The sequence below is a fragment of the Dipodomys spectabilis genome, unplaced genomic scaffold (assembly GCF_019054845.1).
Source record: "Dipodomys spectabilis isolate Male_0828 unplaced genomic scaffold, ASM1905484v1 ptg000273l, whole genome shotgun sequence".
In the NCBI taxonomy this organism is placed as follows: Eukaryota; Metazoa; Chordata; class Mammalia; order Rodentia; family Heteromyidae; genus Dipodomys; species Dipodomys spectabilis.
In genome coordinates this window covers 4391350-4412935 of record NW_024870950.1, presented here as the reverse complement: position 1 = coordinate 4412935, position 21586 = coordinate 4391350, and the positions used below count along the sequence as shown (strand labels likewise).

Sequence of the window (21586 nt, the reverse complement as noted above, 5' to 3'; positions counted from 1 at the left end):
AATTTCTTCTTTTCCTTGGCTATAGATGTCTGAGATGGAGGGAAGATGATGGGAGGTCTAGCATTTTCTAAGTTTCACATTCATCCTGTAGCTTTCTTTGTGGATAAAATTCATTCATCAGGCAAACCACCTGTGAAGAAAACTGCAGGTGAAACTTCACATATATTGTACTTTTTAGAAAGTTAGAACTGTGAAGTTTATATAAATCAATTTTCTTCTCAAAACATGACAGATGAGACAAGAAAGTAAGTCAAAAGCAACGTTATTTTTGTTTTTTGCCAGTCCTGGGGCTTGAACTCAAGGCCTAGGCACTGTCCCTGAACTTCTTTTGCTCAAGGCTAATACTCTACCACTTGAGGCACAGTGCCACTTCTGGCTTTGTCTGTGTACGTGGGGCTGAGGAATTGAACCCTGCATGCTTCATGCTAGCATGCTTCATGCATGCTAGGCAAACATTCTACCACTGAACTAAAGGGCTGGGTGCTATCCTTTAGCTTTTTTTTTCAAGGCTAGTGCTCTATCACTTGAGCCACAGCTCTACTTCCAGCTTTCTCTGGTTAATTGGAGATAAGAGTATCATGGATTTTCCTGCCCAAGCTGGCTTTGAACCTTGATCCTCAGATCTCAGCCTCCAGAGTAGCTAGGATTACTGGCGTGAGCCACCAGTGCTGGCTTAGCACTGGAATCTTGAAATCACAGACACCCTTTTTCCAGAACGCTGCTTTATGATGGCAGTCATAATGGGCAGGGTTGCATGCTGCCACCAGAGGGCAGCAGAGGCCAGGGAAGAGGTAAAGAAGAAGGAAAAACAGAGAAACAACCAGCCAACCCAGATAACATTATTGGCCAGGGATGGGAAGGAAAGAAGACTTGACATTTATGGGGCCCTGTTATAAGTTGGTTATTATACTGGAAATCTCATAAAATTCAGAGGTAGAGATCAGAAGCCAGAGCCAAGGGAGGACTGGCATGAAGCAGAATGGAGAGAGCAGTTTTTCTGGCCTGCCCAACGACAACAGGTCTGAAAGATTAAGCACTACTCCAGACTGAAATTCAAGGCGCTGGGCCCATTCTTAGGAAGGCTGAGTATCTGATGGAGGACCAGGCAAGGCAAATCACCAGGATCATGAAGGTTAATTTGCAAATTTATATTGATCAGAATTTCTAGTTTTTCTCCTGAGCAAATGTTCAACTTTCTCTTTTAAAAAATTATTCAAATTAGGGGCTGGGAAGGTGGCTCAGTGGTAGAGCGCTTGCCTTGCATGCCTGAGGCCCTGGGTTCGATTCCTCAGCACCACATAAGCAAAAAGAAAAAAGCCAGAAGTGGGGCGCTGTGGCTCAAGTGGTAGAGCGCTAGCCTTGAGCTGAAGAGCTGAGGGACAGTGCCAAGGCCCAGAGTTCAGGCCCCACTACCGGACCAAAAAAAAAAATTATTCAAATTATACAGTTTAATTCTTGTGGGCCTTCTCAGTGATTATTATCTTGATCAATCAAAGCAGACAAAAGTCCAGGTGCTGATGACTCACACCTATAATCCTACCTACTCAGGAGCTGAGATCTGAGCATCCTGGTTCAGAGCAAAACATCTAACTGTGAAGATAGGTGCAGAGCCAGCGCGGATAGAAAAATCCTTATGACTCTTTTTTTTTTTTTTTGTTGGTCGTGGAGCTTGAACTCTGGGCCTGGGCGCTGTCCCTCAGCTCTTCAGCTCAAGGCGAGCACTCTACCACTTGAGCTACAGCGCCACTTCCGGTTTTCTGGTGGTTTATTGGAGATAGGAGTCTCACGGTCTCTCCTGCCCGGGCTGGCTTTGAACCGCAATCCTCAGATCTCAGCCTCCTGAGTAGCTAGGATTACAGGCGTGAGCCACCAGCGCCCGGCTCCTTATGACTCTTACCTTCAATTAACCAGCAAAAAGCTGGAAGCAGAAGTGTACATGAAGTGATAGAGCACCAGTTGTAAGCAGAAAAAGCTGAGCAAGAGCACGAGGCCCTGAGTTCAAGCCCTAAAACAAGCACAGCCACTGGCATGCGTGTGCACGCGTGTGTGTGCGCACACGCACACGCACACACACACAAAGCAGATAGAGGAAGTTGGACAGACAGACACACACACAAAGCAGATAGAGGAAGTTGGACAGAAAAATGGCTATCATGGTCTTCGGTGTTAGTAAATTATAACTTTAAAAAACCCTCAGTTCTTACCTGGTCATAAAAAGCTTGCTTTATTGTTAGCAATGAGTAATAGTATAAAACAAAAAGGAATAAAATCTCTAAGTTAAAATGTTTATTTTTGTTAGGATAGCAGACAGTGATCCTGTCTATAATTATAATAAAACTTTCCCTCTCTTTGGAATGGAAAAATCCATTCAAAACATCCCAATCCTTGAAGAAAAGAAGTTGAAATCCAGATGCTGATAGGCTAGCGCCTGCAATTCTAGCTACTTGGGAGTCTGAGATTGGGAGAATGGTGAATTGAGGTCAGCCTTGGCAGAAAAAGTTGATAAGACCCCATCCTCAATGAAGGGCAGGGCATGGTGTCATGTGACTATTATCTTAGCTACATAGGAAGCCTAATAGGAATGTCCTCAGTGTGGTAGCAAAAATCAGGGCTGGAGGTTTGGATCAGTTGTAGTAAGTACTTACCTAACAAGCACAAAAGCTCAAGAATTTCAGTAACACTAGAAGAAAAAGAACTTAAAAAAAAAGGAATCTTAAGCTCTTGCTAAAAAAAGAATTCTTAAAATTCCTTTAGCTTGATGAACAGACATCATCTGTTCTTATTCTATACTAGTGAATATAAATATATTTCATACATTAAAGCATTGAGTTTCTTATTGACAAACCCAAAGTGAGAACTATATACCCTCTACTCCAAAGTGCGATCCTTCCATAATCCTATGTTCTTTCATATATGCATATATATGTATCTATATGTGTATATTTATATATATCCATAGGTGGATATAAATAAATATGTGTATACACACAATGTTTGTTGTTGGTGGTGGTGGTCATGGGGTCTGAACTCTGGGCCTGGGCGCTGTCCCTCAGCTCTTCAGTTCAAGGCTAGCGCTCTACCACTTGAGCCACAGCGCCACCTCTGGCTTTTTCTGCTTATGTGGTGCTGAGGAATCGAGCCCAGGGCCTCATGCATGCAAGGCAAGCACTCTACCACCTTCCCAGCCCCACAATTTCTTTTTTACAGTTATCAATACTCATCTGACAAAAAAAAACCCTGAAAACCCAAGGTGTTAGAATGGCAAAGGCAAAAGAAATTTTAGATCTCAAGGCTCCAGAAACTAATGTTCATTAAAATAGTCTTCAGGATTGCTTAATGTTTGAATGGCATCTGGTCCCCGTTTCTTTTTTTTTTTTTTTGTCAGTCGTGGGGCTTGAACTCTGGGCCTGGGCACTGTCCCTCAGCTCTTCAGCTCAAGGCGAGCGCTCTACCACTTGAGCTACAGCGCCACTTCCGGTTTTCTGGTGGTTTATTGGAGATAGGAGTCTCACGGTCTCTCCTGCCCGGGCTGGCTTTGAACCGCGATCCTCAGGTCTCAGCCTCCTGAGTAGCTAGGATTACAGGCTTGAGCCACCAGCGCCCAGCTACCCTGAAGTTTCTTTTTGTCTAGTGTGCCATGGCGTACCTCCAATGACTAGTCCTGCACTTACTTTGTTTCGGTATTGGTTCTGGGGCTTGAACTCAGGGCCTGGGTGCTGACCCTTAGCTTTTTGGCTCAAGGCTAGTGCTTTACCATCTGGGCTATTCCCACTCTTGATGGTGGAAAGCTTGGACCTAAACTTTACCAATGAATCTCAGCTGGGGACAGATCAATTCCAGAAAAGTTCTCATCTCAGTAGTATATGTCAAGGTGGTTTTGGAGAGCAACCTCCCAGATACAGGCAGCAAGAGGAGATGTCATCTACAAAGAACTTAAAAACAGTAATAAAGCTAAGTCTGGCCCCAATTTTACACAACCTAGTCAGTGTGATATTCTTCTGGTGGGGCCAGGCGCTGGTGGCTCACACCTGTAATCCTCGCTACTCAGGAGGCTGAGCTCTGAGGATTATGGTTCAAAGTCAGCCCTGCAGGAAAGTCTGTAAAACTCTTCAATTAACCACTAAAAAAGCTGGAAGTGGAGCTGTGACTCAAGTGGTAGAGTGCTAGCCATGAGCTTTGAGCAAAAAAAAAGCTCAGGAGCAGAGCCCAGGCCCTGAGTTCAAGCCCCAGGACTGTACCAGCAACAACAAAAACCTTCCTGGTTAGAGAAACCCCTTCTCTCCCCACTCTCCCTATGACGCGCCTGATGCAGTGACCATCCACACACAACTATGGGTCTTTGTTGTTGTTGCTGTAGTTGTTTTTAATATATTTTATTTTTCAAAATATACAATTTATTTACATCTTTATTTCACAATTGCAGTTTTGTATAATTATTCAAAAATCTTTTAAATAGCCTCGCAGTAAACAGTACAAATCACAGGATCCATCACGCGTTAAGCCTTTACACCCATTGAGCTTTTGACAAGTTTCAAGTAGTATTGGTTTGTGGGTAAGAAAGGGACAAAACCAAAACAGCTGACTTCTTGCTGTTGTCATTGTTTTTCTTTTACATAGACTCACCATACGGGATTAGGAAGGGCCGTTGGAGCAGCTATTTGATCTGTGGTCAGACTAAGGACGTAGACGCCATTTAGAATTAAGACCCTCGCAGTGGCAGGAGGGTGGAGGGAGTTAAGGCACTTCATGAAGGGCCCTTCTTGGCTTCAGGAGGGTGCTGAGTGTGGGTGGAGACCCACCTGTGGCCCTCCAGATGGAGGCCAAACACCGTGGGGAACTACGCTGGGACTCCCAACGATGGAGAAGCCTTTTCAGCTTCCCTTACAGGAGAAGTTTGTGATTCTGGGACAGAGAAGAGATGGGCAGAGCAGCGGGTGATTCCCAAAGAGAAGAGCCAGGGTCTCCACCGGCCTTGTAGACTAGGCCAGCCACCCTCAGGCTGTCTGTCCCAGGCCAGTGAGGGCTGGCTAGGTAAGAGTGCCAGTATTGCTGCTGAGTACAGCTGGAAGTACAGCTGGCCTCTGTGGCTGGCAGGGAGCAGAGGTCTGTGAGCGGGGCTGGTGAGAGGTATCATGCTGTCTCATCTGTGAGAGCTGTTCATTCGCCTCCGGTCACCAGCCCCTCTCTGGGAAGGATAGGAGGGAAAGGTGGGCAGCAGGCTCTGCACATCCTTCACCCCTCTACCTGGGGCGGCTCCAGGGAGCTCCAGGTGCTAAGGCACAGGTCGGGGGTCTGTTTCCTTCATACCCCTAGGGGCCATTAGCTGGGCGCTGAAGCAGTCCTGTAGACTAAGGCTTAGGTAGGGATGCCAGTGGCCAGGATCAGGATGCCCTGGAAGAAGCCCGTCCCTAAGGGTTACCTGGCCTTAAGGCAATATGATCTTCCCACAGCCCGAACAGGCCATCTTGCCACAGGTCTCCTTAATCCCTGCCTCCAAGTCCCAGGACGGGACAAAGCCCATCCTACTTATCCAGGTCTGCCTTCTTAGCAAGGCTTGGATGGAAGGTAGCAGGGATGGCAGATCACAGACTCAGGAGCCAGGGCTGGACCGAAGGCAGCGGGGAGGGGCTGGGGGCTGTCATTGTGTCTTCAGGTGGCGTTCCTCTGGCATGAGCGTGTGGAAACAGTAATCCCACAACTTACTACTAATGCCAAATCCTAGGGAGAGAGAGAGACAGACGGGGGAGAAGGTGAGACGGGAGGAGGAAGCAGAGAGACATTTTCTCAGGAAATCATCCGGGTTAGGATTAGCAGGCAGGGAGGCTTTCCAGTCCAGGGACACTGTGGCCGAAGCCAAGGGCAGGGTCACCTGGGTGTCCCCAGAATAGAGTTAGAATGATCTCAACTTCCCCCGGGTCGCGCCTGACGCTTCTTCTCTCACCGCCCACGTTGTTCTTGCCTATGGCCTGAAGCTCTTTCTGCACACATCAAGAGTTGGGCTTCTACTTATTTGGGGTTTCAAGGACAATGACATCATCAGTGACCCCTTCCTAGACCTCTTTTCTGCTTTCTTTTTCTCTTTTGAAAGACTGGGGATTTGAACTTGGTACCTGATGCTTTGCTCATTTGGCTGGTGCTCTACCAATCCCTCTAAGATCGTTTTTTATTTAGCTATTTCCTGTCTGGCCACATGTGGCTACTGAGTACTGGGAATATAGTTGGAACCACAGAGGAAATGAATTGCTGATTTCATTTAATTCAGTTTTTTTTTTTTTTAATGCTGGTACTAGGGCTTGAATTCAGGTCCTCCTGTTCTTGGTTGGCTTTTTTTTTTTTTTTTGCCCTCAAGGCTGGTACTCTACCACTTGAGACACAGCTCCACTTCTGGCTTTTTGCTGGTTAACTGGAGATAAAAGTCTCATGGACTTTTGTTTCCAAGCTGGCTTTGAACCATGATTTCAGATCTCAGCTTCCTGAGTAGCTAAGACTATAGGCATAAATCATCAATAATAAATGATTTGTTTTAAATGGTGATCATCTGTTGAAATGATAATAATTTAGTTATACTTGGTTAAGATCTCACTCATTTATTTATTCTTATTTTTAATATGCCCACTAGAAAGTTTCAAAACACATATGTGGCCCACATAAATAATTTGTTGGACAGCACTGGACCCTCCTTTCATTCATGTGGTCTTCAAATACCATCTTGCTTTCTTTTCTTTTCCTTTTTTTTTCAGTTGGTTGTGAGGCTTAAACTCTGAGCCTGGGAAATGTCTCTGAGCTTTTGTGCTCAAGGCTATCACTCTACTATTTTGAGTTGCAGCTTCCTTTTCTGGTGGTTAATTGGAGATAAGAATCTCACAGACTTTCCTGCCTGGGCTGGCTTTGAACTGGGATCCTCCGATCTCAGCTTCCTGAGTTGTTAAGGTTATAGGCATGAGCCACCAGTGCCTGGTCTTGCTTTTTTTTTCTTTTTCTTTTTCTTTTTTTGGGTCTGGTCGTGGGGCCTGAACTCTGGGCCTGGGTGCTGTCCCTCAGCTCTTCAGCTCAAGGCTAGTGCTCTACCACTTGAGCCACAGCGCCACTTCCGGCTTTTTTCTTTTTGCTTATGTGGTTCTGAGGAATCGAACCCAGGGCCTCAGGCATGCAAGGCAAGCGCTCTACCACTGAGCCACCTTCCCAGCCCCCTTTTTTTTTCTTTTTTTTTGGTCGATCGTTGGGCCTGAACTCTGGGCCTGGGCGCTGTCCCTCAGCTCTTCAGCTCAAGGCGAGCGCTCTACCACTTGAGCCTCAGCGCCACTTCCGGTTTTCTGGTGGTTTATTGGAGATAGGAGTCTCCCGGTCTCTCCTGCCTGGGCTGGCTTTGAACCGCGATCCTCAGATCTCAGCCTCCTGAGTAGCTAGGATTACAGGCGTGAGCCACCAGCGCCCGGCTTCCCTTTTTTTTTCTTTATGGCAACTTTCACGGCCTGAAATTGTCCTTGCCATTTATTGATGTCCTTGTCTGTCCCCGTGTGGTCAGCCTGAACCTGCAGTTGTCGGGAAGCACCCCCTTGTGCAGGCCCAGTGTCCTGAATGGAGAGGGGCTCATTGCAGCTGTCAGATTCTTCAATGAATAAACTTTAGGATGTTGGGGGGTGCTGACCCAGCCTTACCTGACCTCTGGTGTTCAAAGTGATGCTTCACGTGGTAGGCCTTCATGCTGTACAGGTAGGAGCCCTTGTGTGGTGAGCCAAAGTGTAGGTAGTAATGGATCATGTCGTAGATGACATAACCTAGGAGGCCCCCGGCAAACACAGTGCCCGCCACAGCCTCGGGCAGGATGAGCCGCAGGAGTACGTAGAAGAAGGCGATCACCAAAGAGGCTGGCAGAGGGGGGAAGACCAGGCGGGAGCCATCAAAGGGTGCCTGTGGATGGAGAGGCCTGGGTATCAGCGGCAGCCCTGAGCCCCAAGGCCTCTGGTCACAGCACACCGAGCCAGAAATGCCTCCCACGGAAGATGGAGGAGAGAAGCCAGACACCTCCGTGAAGGAAGTGCAAGCTGTCATGTAGTTAGGTGAAGTGCCTTTTGTGGCTTTGGTGTTCTCTTCCCCATTTCCAAACCTGGCAAACTGGCCAGAGCCACAGCGCCACTTCCGGTTTTCTGGTGGTTAAGTGGAGATAAGAGTCTCACGGACTTTGCTGCCTGGGCTGGCTTTGAACTGTGATCCTCAGATCTCAGCCTCCTGAGTAGCTAGGATGACAGGCGTGAGCCACCAGTGCCTGGCTCCAGAGCTTTCTTGAGTTCGCCCTTAAGTTGCAACCCCTAGTCAGAGGGCTTTTGTAGAAACTGGGGGCTGAGGTGGTCTGGCATAGGAGCACACAGACAACCTGGGGTTGTCTGCTTTCCTCGCCCCAATTTCCCAACTGAGGCTTCTTGGCTTAAGGAGGTGTTGTCACAGTGATTCAGAGAAAGAGCCAAGCCTTTGGCTCTTGAACTTCCAGGGCTGAGAACCTAGACAGAGGCTAAGAGTTTTGAGATTTCTTGGTGGACATGTGGAAAAGAGAAGGACCTTCCGGAGGAAGAGGAGGGAGAGGAAGAGGAAGAAGTGGAAGAGGAGGGAAAAAGCAAGTAATATCTGGTGTGCTGCCCATGCGAACAGCAACAGGATCAGCAAGTCAGGAAAACCAGCTCACAGATCAAGGAGGGAACTGGTGCCAGTGGCTCACACCTATAATCTTGGCTACTCAGGAAGCTGAGATCTGAGAATTGTGGTTTGAAGGCAAGGTGGACTGCTGGAATGCAGACTCGTTCTGGGGACCGCATAGAGGACACCAGCCTCACCAACTTGAGAACTGTCCTAGTCAGTCAGTGAAATCTCCAGCTTGGCTGAGTTCACCAGGCGTAAGTTATTAGTCATCAGTTCATCCCCAGGACTGCAGATTTTAGTGGCTTTTTTCTCCCCACATCTGAACTCATATCTTACCCCTATCTAGGGGCTGGGAATGTGGCTTAGCCTAGCATGCATGAAGCCCTGGGTTCGATTCCTCAGTAACACATAAACAGAAGAGGCTGGAAGTGGCACTATAGCTCAAGTTGGTAGATAAGAGTGCTAGCCCTGAGCCAAAGAAATTCAGGGACAGTGCCCACGTCCTGAGCTCAAGCCCCAGGATTGGCAAACAAACAAACAGAACCCATATCTGGATACCAGAAAATGCCATTCTAAATTATTATTTTTTTTTTTGTTGGTTGTGGAGCTTGAACTCTGGGCCTGGGCGCTGTCCCTCAGCTCTTCAGCTCAAGGCGAGCGCTCTACCACTTGAGCTACAGCGCCACTTCCGGTTTTCTGGTGGTTTATTGGAGATAGGAGTCTCACGGTCTCTCCTGCCCGGGCTGGCTTTGAACCGCGATCCTCAGATCTCAGCCTCCTGAGTAGCTAGGATTACAGGTGTGAGCCACCAGTGCCCGGCTCTAAATTATTTTTAAAAATGATATAGTTAAAATCTTTTTAACATTTAAAAAATATTGTGGCAGCAGGGCACCAGTGGCTCACACCTGTAATCCTAGCTACTCAGGAGGTTGAGATCTGAGGATCGCAGTTCAAAGCCAGCCCAGGCAGCAAAGTCCGTGAGACTCTTCTCCAATAAACCACTCAGAAAACCGGAAGTGGCACTGTAGCTCAAGTGGTAGAGTGCTAGCCTTGACCTGAAGAGCTGAGGGACAGCGCCCAGGCCCAGAGTTCAAGCTCCATGACTAACAAAAAAATAAATAAATAATTGATTTAAAAAAATACACACATAGAATGTGGCTCAAAGTGGTAGGACACTTTTGTGTCTTGAGCAAAAGAGCTGAGATACAATACCTAGGCCCTGAGTTCAAACTCCATGACCAAAGTGTGCGTGGGTGCGCGCGCGCACACACACACACACTCATTATTAAAGCATTTGTGTGCCTAGCAAGCATGAAGTCCTAAGTTCAAACCCCAATACCACTGAAAAAGTACCATAGCTACCACATTTTCTGATTTATACCCATCAAGAAACAGAAGGTGGGGGAGAAGATCTCATTCTTTTGAATAATGAGAGGGGATGAAAATGTTTGGGAAAAGTCTAGAGCATGGGGGTTCACAGAGGGTCCCCTAGGACCCTAGGCCAAGGACATCATAGGGACAGAGAGGCCACGGGGTGGGGGGAGGGGCAGCGCTGGCTTCCTGTGGCAGATGCAGCGCCATCTCAGCTTCCAAATGTCACTGCGCTTCTTTCTGTTCAGAGTTAGTGCTCTACCACTTGACCCACAAGGCCACTTCTGGCTTTTTCTGAATAGTTTTTTGGAGATAAGAAAGAGTCTCACAGGGCTGGGATGTGGCTCAGTGGCAAAGCACTTGCTGAGCAAGCACAACATCCTAGGTTCAATCCCCAATACCAAAAAAGAAAAAAGACAAAAAAAAAAAAATCAGTTTGGGGCGGGGAATGTGGCTTAGTGGTAGAGTGCTTGCTTAGCACCCATGAGGCCCTCAGTTTGATTCCTCAGTACCACATAAACAAAAAACAAATAATACAGATTAAAAGAAAAAAAAAACATTAAAAAATTTAAAAAAAGAGTCTCATGGACTTTCCTGCCCAGGCTGACTTCGAACCAGAATCCTCAGATCTCAGTCTATTGAATAGCTAGGATTACAGGCATGCACCACTGGCACACAGCAGGTGTTTTTTAAAATCTATTTTGTCACAGATGCTTAGCATGGTGCCTGGTACCTGGTGAGCAGGTGTTGGAGAAATGAATGAATGCATGAGTTTCTGGGAAGATTAAAGATGACTCAGAGTGCCTGGTGCTTCTGATTTGGATATCTAGTCCAAGTCACCCCTCTGAGCACTGCCAAACACTCTAGGTTTCCCGTTGTTCCTAGCTCAGAACCAGATATCTGGAACCCCCACCGATGCTGGGAGTTACAGCTGTAAGGACCGTGTCACTCACCTTGTGGTGCTGGCCATGCATGACAAAGTGCAGCATGATGAGGTAATAGCTGTGGCTGGGGGGCTTCATGTGGAACAGAAAGCGGTGGATGAGGTACTCCACGAGGCTCCAGAGCACTATCCCCAGCACGAAGAGGCCAGGGAACACGGACTTAGGGACGGCAACTGAGTACTCTGCACAAAATCCAAGCACAGAAATCTCAGCATCTGAAGATGACTTGAGCAAGCTAAAGACGGAGTCAGAACGGCTGAACAGTCATGATTTTCCTGAGCTACCCCTCTGGTGACACCTGCAGCTCTTGCTATGCTCACCGCTTTGCTCTACTTCATTCATCGTGACCTCTGGGAGAGGTCAAACCTCGTGCCTTCCCTAGCCCCGAGCTTTTTTGCTTTTTGCTTATGTAGTGCTGAGGAATCGAACCCAGGGCCTCAGGCATGCAAGGCAAGTGCTCTACCACTAAGCCACCTTCTCAGCCTCTGGCCATATTTCTTGTACAGTTAAAACACGATAGCTGGGCTGGGAAGGTGGCTCAGTGGTAGAGCGCTTGCCTTGCATGCCTGAGGCCCTGGGTTTGATTCCTCAGCACCACATAAGCAAAAAGAAAAAAGCCGGAAGTGGCGCTGTGGCTCAAGTGGTAGAGCGCTAGCCTTGAGCTGAAGAGCTGAGGGACAGTGCCCAGGCCGAGTACAGGCCCCACGACCGGACCCAAAAAAAAAATTAAAACAAAACAAAACAAAACACGATAGCTTTAAGTCAGGTGGGTAGCTCACACCTGTAATCCCTAGCTACTCAGGAGGCTGAGATCTGAGGATTGTGGTTTGAAGCACTAGCACAGGCAGGAGTCTGTGAGACTCTTTTTGTTGTTGGTCATAGGACTTGAACTCAGGGTCTAGGCACCGACCCTGAGCTTTTTCATTCAGGATAGTGCTCTACCACTCTGAGCTACAACTCTATCTACTTCTGGTTTTTGGTTAACTGGAAATAAGAGTCTCAGGGGGACTTTTTGGCTTGGGCTGCTTTCAAACTGTGAGTATCTAGGATTACAGGCATGAGCCACCAGGACCCAGCTCCCAAGAGACTTTTATCTCCAATTAACTACGAGAAAAACAGAATTGGAGCTATGGCTCAAAGTGGTATAGCTCTAGTTTTGAGTAAAAAAGCTCAAAGACTATGGCTAGGCCCTGAGTTCAAGCCCCACAACTGAAAACCAAAACCAAAACAATAGCATTAGCTGAGTGTTGGTAGCTCAAGTCTGCAATTTTAGCTAGTCAGGAGGCTGAGATGTGTAGATTAGGGTTCAAAGCCAGCCTGGGCAGGAAAGTTCATGAGACTCATATCTCCAACTAACCAAAAAAGAAAGCTAGAAGTGAAGCTGTGGGTCAAGTGATAAAACACCAGCTTTAAGCAAAAAAAAAAAGGTAAGATACAGAGCCCAGGCCCTGAGTTCAAACCCCAGTACCAGCACAAACTGCCCCCTCCCAAACAACCAACAATAGCTTTATCAAAATACAGGTGTTTTTTTTTTTTTTTTGGGGGGGGGTCTGGTCGTGGGCCTGAACTCTGGGCCTGTCCCTCAGCTCTTCAGCTCAAGGCTAGCGCTCTACCACTTGAGCCACAGCGCCACTTCCGGCTTTTTTCTTTTTGCTTATGTGGTGCTGAGGAATCGAACCCAAGGCCTCATGCATGCAAGGCAAGCGCTCTACCACTGAGCCACCTTCCCAGCCCTCAAAATACAGTTCTTGTACAATGCAATTTACCCAGGTAAAGGGTGCAATTCAGTGGTTTTGTTAGTGTATTTGGAGTCTGCACAGTGGATGATAGAAGCTGATATTCCTTCCCAGGTTCATCATGGGCACTGCCTCTGTCTCTGTTGAAGTTTTGACCCTCTAAGCTACCTCATGTCATGGTTTTCTTGACAGGGACATAGCTCCTCTAGCTTGAAAGGCAGAGCTAATATATTAGCTGATGATATGGTGAGTGTACCTGTTAGATTATATAACAGCAATAATCTCTGATTAAATAGCAATACCTTAACAGTCTTTTTTGTTTTTGTTTTTTTTGGTGCCAGTCTTGGGGGCTTGAACTCAGGGCCTGGGTGCTATCCCTGAGCTTTTGTGCTCAGGACTAGTGAGTGTTCTACCACTTTGAGCCACAGCACCATTTCTGGCTCTTTAGTAGTTAATTGGAGATAAGAATCTGCTGTGGCTGGCTTTGAACTGCAATCCTCAGATCTCAGCCTCCTGAGTAGCTAGGATTACAGGCGTGAGCCACCAGTACGTGGCTTAATCAGTCCTATTCTTTATTCTCCTTTCCTGCAGAGCTCTCCAGGGCCCCTAGGAATCCTGAGGAATTTCCCCTTGCCTTGCCCAGAGCCCCATGTACCCTTTGTAGCATGTAGCTGTGGATACCCAGAAGCTTTTCTAGCTGTAGACTGGCTGTATCTCCTTCAGCCCGCTCGTTTTACTTAGATGTGAGTCCTCACTAGCTACCACTCCCCTTGCTTGCCCTCCCCTCCTTGCTTTTGCATGCTATTCCTGCATCTAGGAATTTCAGCCTTGAAGTGGCGTCTCCCTTCAGTTTGCGCTGCTTCTTGGCTCCCCCAATTCTTCTGCATTTATTCTGGGGTATCCCTTGTCTAGCAGCTGCACTGAGCCTCCGTCAAGTGTACCCTTGCCTTGCGGGCTTTTCTTTGCTCTGCCTGTGGCTCCTGCTGTGCATGATCTGCTGGGGCTGAAGAAGGCACGTGGCAACATATGTCATCTTCCACCATTGGTGGCCTCCCAGCCACGGGCTTCCTCGCTCTCCACACTGGGCCTTTATTACACAGGCATATTTTAGCTGCCCTCACATCACTGTCGCTGCATGTAGAGCAGTCTCCTCCTATAGGTCAGGGCTCTGCCCGCCTCCTCACCCCAGTATCACCCTGTCTGCCCATCCGGTTGAAGCTGGTACTGAGTGGCATCTCTGGAGGAATCCAGCAGAGGGACTGGGGCCAAAGCTTCAGTGTCCCTTCCCCCCACCAGCTATCGTCCCTGGCGGCTCTGCCACTGTTGCCGATTGTTAGGGGAGAGCTGGGCGGACAGTGGGCGATTCAGCTAGCAGGCCTCTGAGCAACAAGCTCTGTGCTGTGCCCAAGCTATTCAGCGTAGGCAGAAAAGGGTAACCTTGGCTCCTGGGGCACACACGGTAACCCTGTGTGCCCAGGAGCAGCTCTGTGCTGGGCTGGGGTGGTGGAACTTTCTACAGCTTGCTCATTCTCCATCCCATCCATTGACAGATGTCAACTGTTGACAGGGGCTCAGGGCCAAGGAGAACACAGGTCCCCTGCCTCTGGGATTCATGGGAACAGGTCAAGAAGAAACATGGTTTACCTGTTGTGAACGATGTGAAGAGTCGGACATTGCCCTGGGCGAGGGTTCCGTAATAGACCCAGCTGAGATACAGCATCAGAGGCACCCAGACGATGGGGACGCTGTACCTGCAGAGGGCAATCGGGGTGAGATACATGCACTGTATATGGGGGTATTGACAAGGTCTAGCTTCCCTAGAGGCATACATTTATACCAGGGAGGGGACTAAGTGACACCAAATCATATGCAGAAAGGAGCCTGGTATGGGGGAAAAAAAGAGGAGAGAAGTTGTGAATCCATCTGCCCGTCTCTGAGATGTCATTGGCAGAAAAGAACTGGGTACCAAATCTGTGCAGCTGGGTAAACATTGACCTCTTGTGGCCAATGAGCTAATTGCAGGTAAAATTGTTCCATGGATATTAGAGGCTGCCAGCCCCACAGAGGAGTCTAGAAAAGACCAGGGAAGCCGGGCGCTGGTGGCTCACACCTGTAAACCTAGCTACTCAGGAGGCTGAGATCTGAGGATCATGGTTCAAAGCCAGCCTGGGCAGGAAAGACCATGAGACTCCTATCTCCAATAAACCACCAGAAAACCGGAAGTGGTGCTGTAGCTCAAGTGGTAGAGCGCTAGCCTTGAGCTGAAGAGCTGAGGGACAGCGCCCAGGCTCAGAGTTCAAACCCCATGACAGACAAAAAAAAAAGAAAGAAAGAAACGACCAGGGACAGCTTTCAAAGAGATTTCTGGCCATATGGCACACACTCAGTGAACAAAATCAAACTCAGGATTAGATTATGCCTATAGCATGTCCCATTTTTGCACATTGGACATATAAGGGAGGGACTGTGTCTTTTGTATCTGAGACGGAGAACCCATGGCAGGTTCCATTTAGAGCTCACCAGACAGTCTTGGACAAGGCCTCGATGAGGTCTGAATGGAAGAGACGGATGGGCCTGGTCACGGGCTGGTGGACCCATTCATCATACTTCTCTCCCAAGCTGCCCACTTGCCACAGGAGAGGCTTCTGCCAGTCTACTAGGTCCTGCAAAACACAACAAGGACCATTAAAAACTGTCCTTAGCATATATTAGTTGTACACAGGGGTTTCATTATTACATTTCTATTACACATGAACATACATCCCGGTAAATTTCAGTGTATCTTGATTAGATTTGTTTCTTCCAAAATGTAGATCCTTGACAGTCATACCTTCCTGTTGTACTCACCCCCATTCTCCTGGTTACAGCATCCCATTCCCCAGCCCCATCTCATGGGCATGCCAGTACTGAGCCTTGAACTTGGAATTTTACGGTCTCCATAGGCTTTTTCACTCATGGCTGGTGCTCTACCACTTGAACCACACCTCCACTTCTGGCTTTTGGCAGGATAATTGGAGATAAGAGTTTCATGGATTTGGGGCTGGGAAGGTGGTTCAGTGGTAGAGTGCTTTCCTTGTATGCATGAGGCCCTGGGTTTGATTTCTCAGGACCACATAAACAGAAAAAGCTGGAAGTGGCACTGTGGCTCAAATGGTAGAGCGCTGGCCTTGAGCTGAAGAGCGAGGGACAGCACCTAGGCCCAGAGTTCAGGCCCCATGACCAAAAAAAAAAAAAAAGTTTCATGAATTTGTCTGCTCTGTCTGTGATAGTTAACAAACATCTGTGATGATTATCTTATCTTTAAACTACAATTGAGGGCTAGGAAGGTGGCTCAGTGGTAGAGCGCTTGCCTTGCATGCATGAGGCCCTGGGTTCTATTCCTCAGCATCACATAAGCAGAATAAGCCAGAGGTGGTGTTGTGGCTCCAGTGGTAGAGCGCTAGCCTTGAGCTGAAGAGCTGAGGGACAGCGCTCAGGCAAAGTTCAGGCCCCATGACCGGCAAAAAAAAAACAAAACAAAAAACCTACAATTGAATGTGCACTAATGAAGGAACAATTAGCATATGATGAATAATTTATAGATTTTTCAAATATGCTCAAAGTTTTTACTCATAAGAATGCAGCTCAAAAAAGTTTGGAGGCTGTACATGTAGGCAATGGGAGGCTTTGAAGGTTTCTGATGACTTTAAGGAATTGAAAGAGATTAATCTGGGCTCCCAACAGAAAAGAACAATGAACTTGGAGTGAGGTAAAACCTTCAAAGCCTGCCTCTCCCATTTACCAACTGTGTGAGCCTGAGAGCTCCCATGATCTCTTGTCTGTGAAGCTTTTCGTTTCCAGTTTTCTTGATGAGGTGGTAAAGGAGAAATAGCCATCTGGGTCCCTGTAACATGCCTTGTCCCGAAGTCAGCTTTGATATTAGTAGGACCACATGAGCGCTCTCATGTGTGGGGTTGGCATGGTCTTCTTCACTCTTTTACTTTTAAGCTGTGTATGTCTTTGTAGTTAAAGTACATCTCTTGCAGACAGTGTAGAATTGGTCTTGCTTTTCTTACTTTTTGTCTGTCATGGGGTTTGAACTTGGGGCCTGGGTGCTGTGTCTGAGCTCTTTTGCTCAAGGCTAGTCCTCTACCACTTTGAGCCACAGCACCACTTCTGGTTTTTCAGTAGTGATTGGAGATAAGAGTCTCACAGACTTTCCTGCCCAGGCTGGCAGCCTCCCTGAGTAGGTAGGATAACAGGAGTGAGCCACTGGCAGACTGTGGTCTTGCTTTTCTATCTGTTCAATGTCTGCCTTTTAATTGAACTATTTTCTATTTACATGTAATGTTGGACTCAATTCACTTTCTCGCTGTTTTCTGTTTCCTGTTCTTCCTTTCTTGCTTCATTTGCATTAAAAATATTCTCTCTACGTGGCTGGGAATGTGGCTTAGTGGTAGAGTGCTTGCCTAGCATGCATGAAGCCCTGGGTTTGATTCCTCAGTACCACATAAAACAGAAAAAGCCAGAAGTGGTGCTGTAGCTCAAGTGGTAGAGTACCAGCCTTGAGCACAAAGAGGCTCAGGGACAGTGCCCAGGCCTGAGATCAAGTCCCAGACTGGCGCGTGTGTGCATGTGCGTGCGTGCGTGTGCGTGTGTGTGTGTGCGTGTGTGCGTGCGTGTGTATTCCACATTATCTTCTCTATTTTTTTATGTAGTTGTCTCTCTTAGACTCCCCTCAGTGTTACCCTGAGGATAATTTGCATCTTTCTTGGTGGGTAAGGGTAAGGCTATGTCCAGAAAGAGGCAGCTTTGGGGGGCTAGAGGATTCCAGTGGTAATTCATAGCCCTGAACCACAGGTTGGGCTCCAGGAAGCAGATGTGAGTTTGGGTATCTTTGGTCCAAGGCCCTTGTGCTGCCCACATCTCCCCTCCAACCCCCCAGCTCTGCCCCAGCCCCTAGGGAAGGGGGTGGTGTCTCTGGGCTATGTCAGGAATGTGGCTGGCAGCAGCTCCCTGTGGAGGGAAAGGGCAGCCTGTTCCCCTCAAGGTGGGTGGAGGGCCTGCTGCCAGGGAGGGAGGGGCATCTCTGTTCTCCCACCCCCCCAGATCCTGGGCCTTCTGGGCAGCACAGGCACCAGTGAGGGGGATATGTCCTGAGGGGTAGCCCTAGCCCAGGAACAAGGACTCACAACGTGGCTCTCCTCTGTGGTTGAGGAGCTGGAGAGGAAGCAGCTGCTGGTGCCAGGAGCTCCTCCCACCACCTTGGCCACGAGCTCAGGCAATTGTTTAAAGAAATGTCTGACTCAAGCCAGAGCATGGCTACAGGGCATCTTTCTGAACCAGAGGGGCAGAGGATGGAAGAGGAGGAGGACAGACACAGAGTGAGGACAAGAAGCTTCAGGAATCCTGGCTACATTTTCTAGGCAGGCCTCATGTCTGCTATTCTAGTGTGCCTTGATTTGGAGAAATGGGAATTGTGACGAGCTCCTTTTATAGATGAGGACATGGTTAGATGTTCTAGCAGGATCTGAACCTGAGTATCCAGCTTAGATCCCTGCCTCCTGCCACCCAGGGGACCTCCAATGGGTATAGTCAGGCTGTAAATTCCTCAGCAGGGAGGCTCTGGGGATGGGGGTGAGCAGAGGCAGTAAGGGGCAGGCATGGCTGTGAACATGTCTCACTGGGACAAGTTCAAGTCTACAGAGGCAGCTCTGGGCCACCTAACTCTTCCTCTAGTGTCCTAGAAAATGTAGCCAGGTAAGGGGACACACCTAGGGGACACAGTGGTTGGAAGGTAATGGAGTGCCAGGAGATGAACAAGCCCTTGTCCCGATCCAAGCATTACTTTCCAGACTCTCAGCGACTTAACTAGCAAACACCAGCTTCCTAGCCAGGTTCCGGGGACCCAGTGAGCTGCCCCTGATACCAAGGGTTGTGCATGTAGGGTTGGGGGTAGGCCACTGCATTTTGTTTGGTGATACATCTGGGTGGATGATTCTCTCTGTCTCTGTATCTCTTCTTTTACGGTTTAAACTTGGAGCTTGCTAAGTTAGTTCTCTACCACTTGAGCCATGCCTCCAGACTTGCTTTTTGCTGGTTAATTTGGAGATGGGATGGAGAGAACTTTTCTACTGGCCTGGACTAGACTCAAATCAGCTGTGATCCTCCAGATTTCAGGAGCTGCCTCTGCCGCTGCCGCCTCCTCCTCTTCCTCCTTTTTTTTTTTTGTTGTTGTTTGTGAGGCTTGAACTCAGGGACAGTGCCTAGAGTACCTTGAGCTCTTTTGCTCAAGGCTAGCGCTCTGCCACATAGAACCACAGAGCCACTTCTAGTTTTCTTGTAATTAATTGCAGATAAGAGTCTCACAGACTTTCCTGCCCTGGCTGGCTTTGAACCATGATCTTCAGATCTCAGCCTCCTGAGTAGCTAGGATTACAGGTGTGAGCCACTAGCACCTGGCTGATTTCAGTTTCTTAAGTAGCTAGGATTACAAGTAGGACCCAGCTTCTATCTGTCTCTTGGAGGAAACAGGTAGGGATGGGAATGCGGCTTAGTGCTGGAATTCTCGCCTAGCATGCACGAAGTCCTGGGTTCGATTCCCCAGTACTACATAAACAGAAAAAACCAGAAGTGGTGCTGTGGCTCAAGTGGTAGAGTGCTAGGCTTGAGCAAAAGAAGCTCAGGGACAATGCTCAGGCCCTGAGTTCAAGCCCCAGTACTATCACAAATAAAAAAGAGAGAGAAAGAAAGGAAGGAAGGAAGGAAGAAAGAAAGAAAGGAAGAAAGAAAGAAAGAAAAGAAAGAAGGAAAGAGGGAAGGAAGGAAGAAAGAAAGGAGTGACCTCTACTCAACTGACAACTCCTACGGGAAAGGAAGCTGGTTATGTTGGAATCTGAATTAGCCTGAGGCAGGCTGATGAAGAGGCTGAGGCTGGGGTTTAGACACCTCTGGTACCTGCTGAGCCTCTTCCCTTCCTTCTGTCTTAGGTGGAAGGACTGCGGGACAAATGGAGGGGGGGAAGGAGAGGAGGGGAAGGCTCAGCAGGCTGCCAAACCGCCCTCCAGGTGAAGTCCCAGGAGACTAGAGCTCACCAGTTAGCTCAAGATAATCATAATCTTTGTCTCCTGGCATTGTTAACAAGCGCAAAATCAGTTTGAGAGAATACACTTGTAATGCTTGGCTCAGGTAAAGACTCAATGGTAGAAGTGCCGCCCAGGGCCACCATCTGAACAGGGGAGGCTGGAGTCCAAAGTGGGAAGGGTGGAGGCTCTAAAGTGGCCTCAAGATGCAGCATGATCCAGAGGCCAATGTGCCCAGAAGCCAAGAGTAATGAGCAAAGCTGGGCACTGGTAGCTCACACCTGTAATCCTAGCCACTCAGGCAGCTGAGGTCCGAGGATTGTGGTTCAAAGCCAATTTGGGCAGAAGAATCCATGAGATTTAAAAAAAAAAAAAAAAATCTCCATCTAACCAGCAAAATGCCAGAATGTAATTATGGCTCAAGTGGTAGAGTGCCAGCCTTGAGTGCAAAAGCTAAGGGACAGTATCGAGGCCTTGAGTTCAAAACCCAAGGTTGGCACACATGCGCTCTTTCCACTGGACCACCTAAGTAGGTTCTAGAATCCAGGGAGATTGGTGCCTCGTTGGGAAGCCAGGGTCCCGCTGACTTGATGGAAAGGCTGCTGTAGAAATCACTTAGGTAAAATTCCATGTACGTCCAGACGGTCAGATGGGAGTCACCTCGGAGCAGAGTGGGGCACCAGATTTGCTTCTGCTCCTTTCTGATGCTTTTTGGATCCTTCTGCCTTCAGCCCCGCAGCTCAGCCCAATTTCCCCTTCGTTCTTTCCAGCATGCACTCCTCTGTTCCCTTATCTTATAAGACCTGGGAAGTTCCTGTAAGAGCTCTCATGAGCTCTCATCCACCAAGAATACAGAACACAAGTAGTTAATGGGAGCCCCTCTGTCTCAGGAGCAGTGCCCAAACCCACCTGAACTGGGACTCTCTGAAAATAAAGCTGCTGTTTGGGTTTGTTTTTTGCCAGTCCTGGGGCTTGAACTCAGGGCCTAGGCATTGTCCCTGAGCTTCATTTTTTGTGTGTGCCACAGCACCACTTCCCGCTTTTTCTGTGTATGTGGTACTGAAGAATCGAACCCAGGACTTCATGCATGCTAGGCAAGCATTCTACCCCTAAGCCACATTCCCAGCCCAAAGCTGCTGCTTTCTTGATCTATTTCCACAGCTCTTCAAGATCTGTGGCCCACCGATCAGCCTCTACTTCCCCCTCGCCGCCACCCCCACCTCCTCCTCTGTTCCCGTCCAAGGGGCTGTGGATAGACAGAAGCAGGACTCTCTTTGGGGGAAAGTTAAAGAGCACAGAGGACAGCATCGTTCATCTTATCTGGGAAGCTTGGCTGTGTGCTGACTTTCCTCAGGTGGCCAGGGGTAGGGACCCCTGCCAAGTGGTCTGTCCCCTGTCTCCTGTCCCCTGACCCCTCCTTCTCTATCCAGGAACATGGGGTGGTGGTGGTAGGGATGAGGGACATGGGTGTGTCAAAGAGATCTAGAGAAGCTAGCAGGTGGATCAGCAGTCATTGTCAGGGGCGCAGGAGAGGGGCGCCCCTCTGGTGAGGTCTCCTCAGCCTGCGTGGAGGCTGCACAGGGGGTATGGGAAAGCTCTCACCCCCAAGAGTGCTCCCCTTGCTGGATCGAGTGATGGGATCCAGTGGTGGTGGTGGATCAGCGTTGGGTCACAGCTGGAGGGGATATGGAAGGAATCTCCCCAGAGCAGGCTGGGGATGGAGTAGGGGTGCTGTTTGCTATCCCTGGCCAGGTGTGACCCATGGCCCGCCGTCCCCTCCAATTCCATTTCTTTCTTTCTTGTTTTGGTTGGTTGTGGGGCTTGAACTCTGGGCCTGGGC

General features: G+C 48.5%; 1 protein-coding gene across 1 annotated transcript in view; it reads right to left on the bottom strand.

Annotated features, from left to right (window-relative positions):
* Positions 1-4336: 4336 nt before the first annotated feature.
* The window catches only part of Fa2h (fatty acid 2-hydroxylase), a 48330-nt gene continuing 31080 nt past the window's right edge, over positions 4337-21586 (bottom strand). The window contains exons 3-7 of the mRNA XM_042700603.1: positions 15206-15348; positions 14330-14436; positions 10959-11131; positions 7659-7911; positions 4337-5718 (exon numbers count right to left, since the gene is read on the bottom strand). Coding sequence (XP_042556537.1) covers positions 5639-5718; positions 7659-7911; positions 10959-11131; positions 14330-14436; positions 15206-15348 — 756 coding nt within the window. The 3' untranslated portion in view covers positions 4337-5638. The remainder of the gene's footprint in view (positions 5719-7658; positions 7912-10958; positions 11132-14329; positions 14437-15205; positions 15349-21586) is intronic.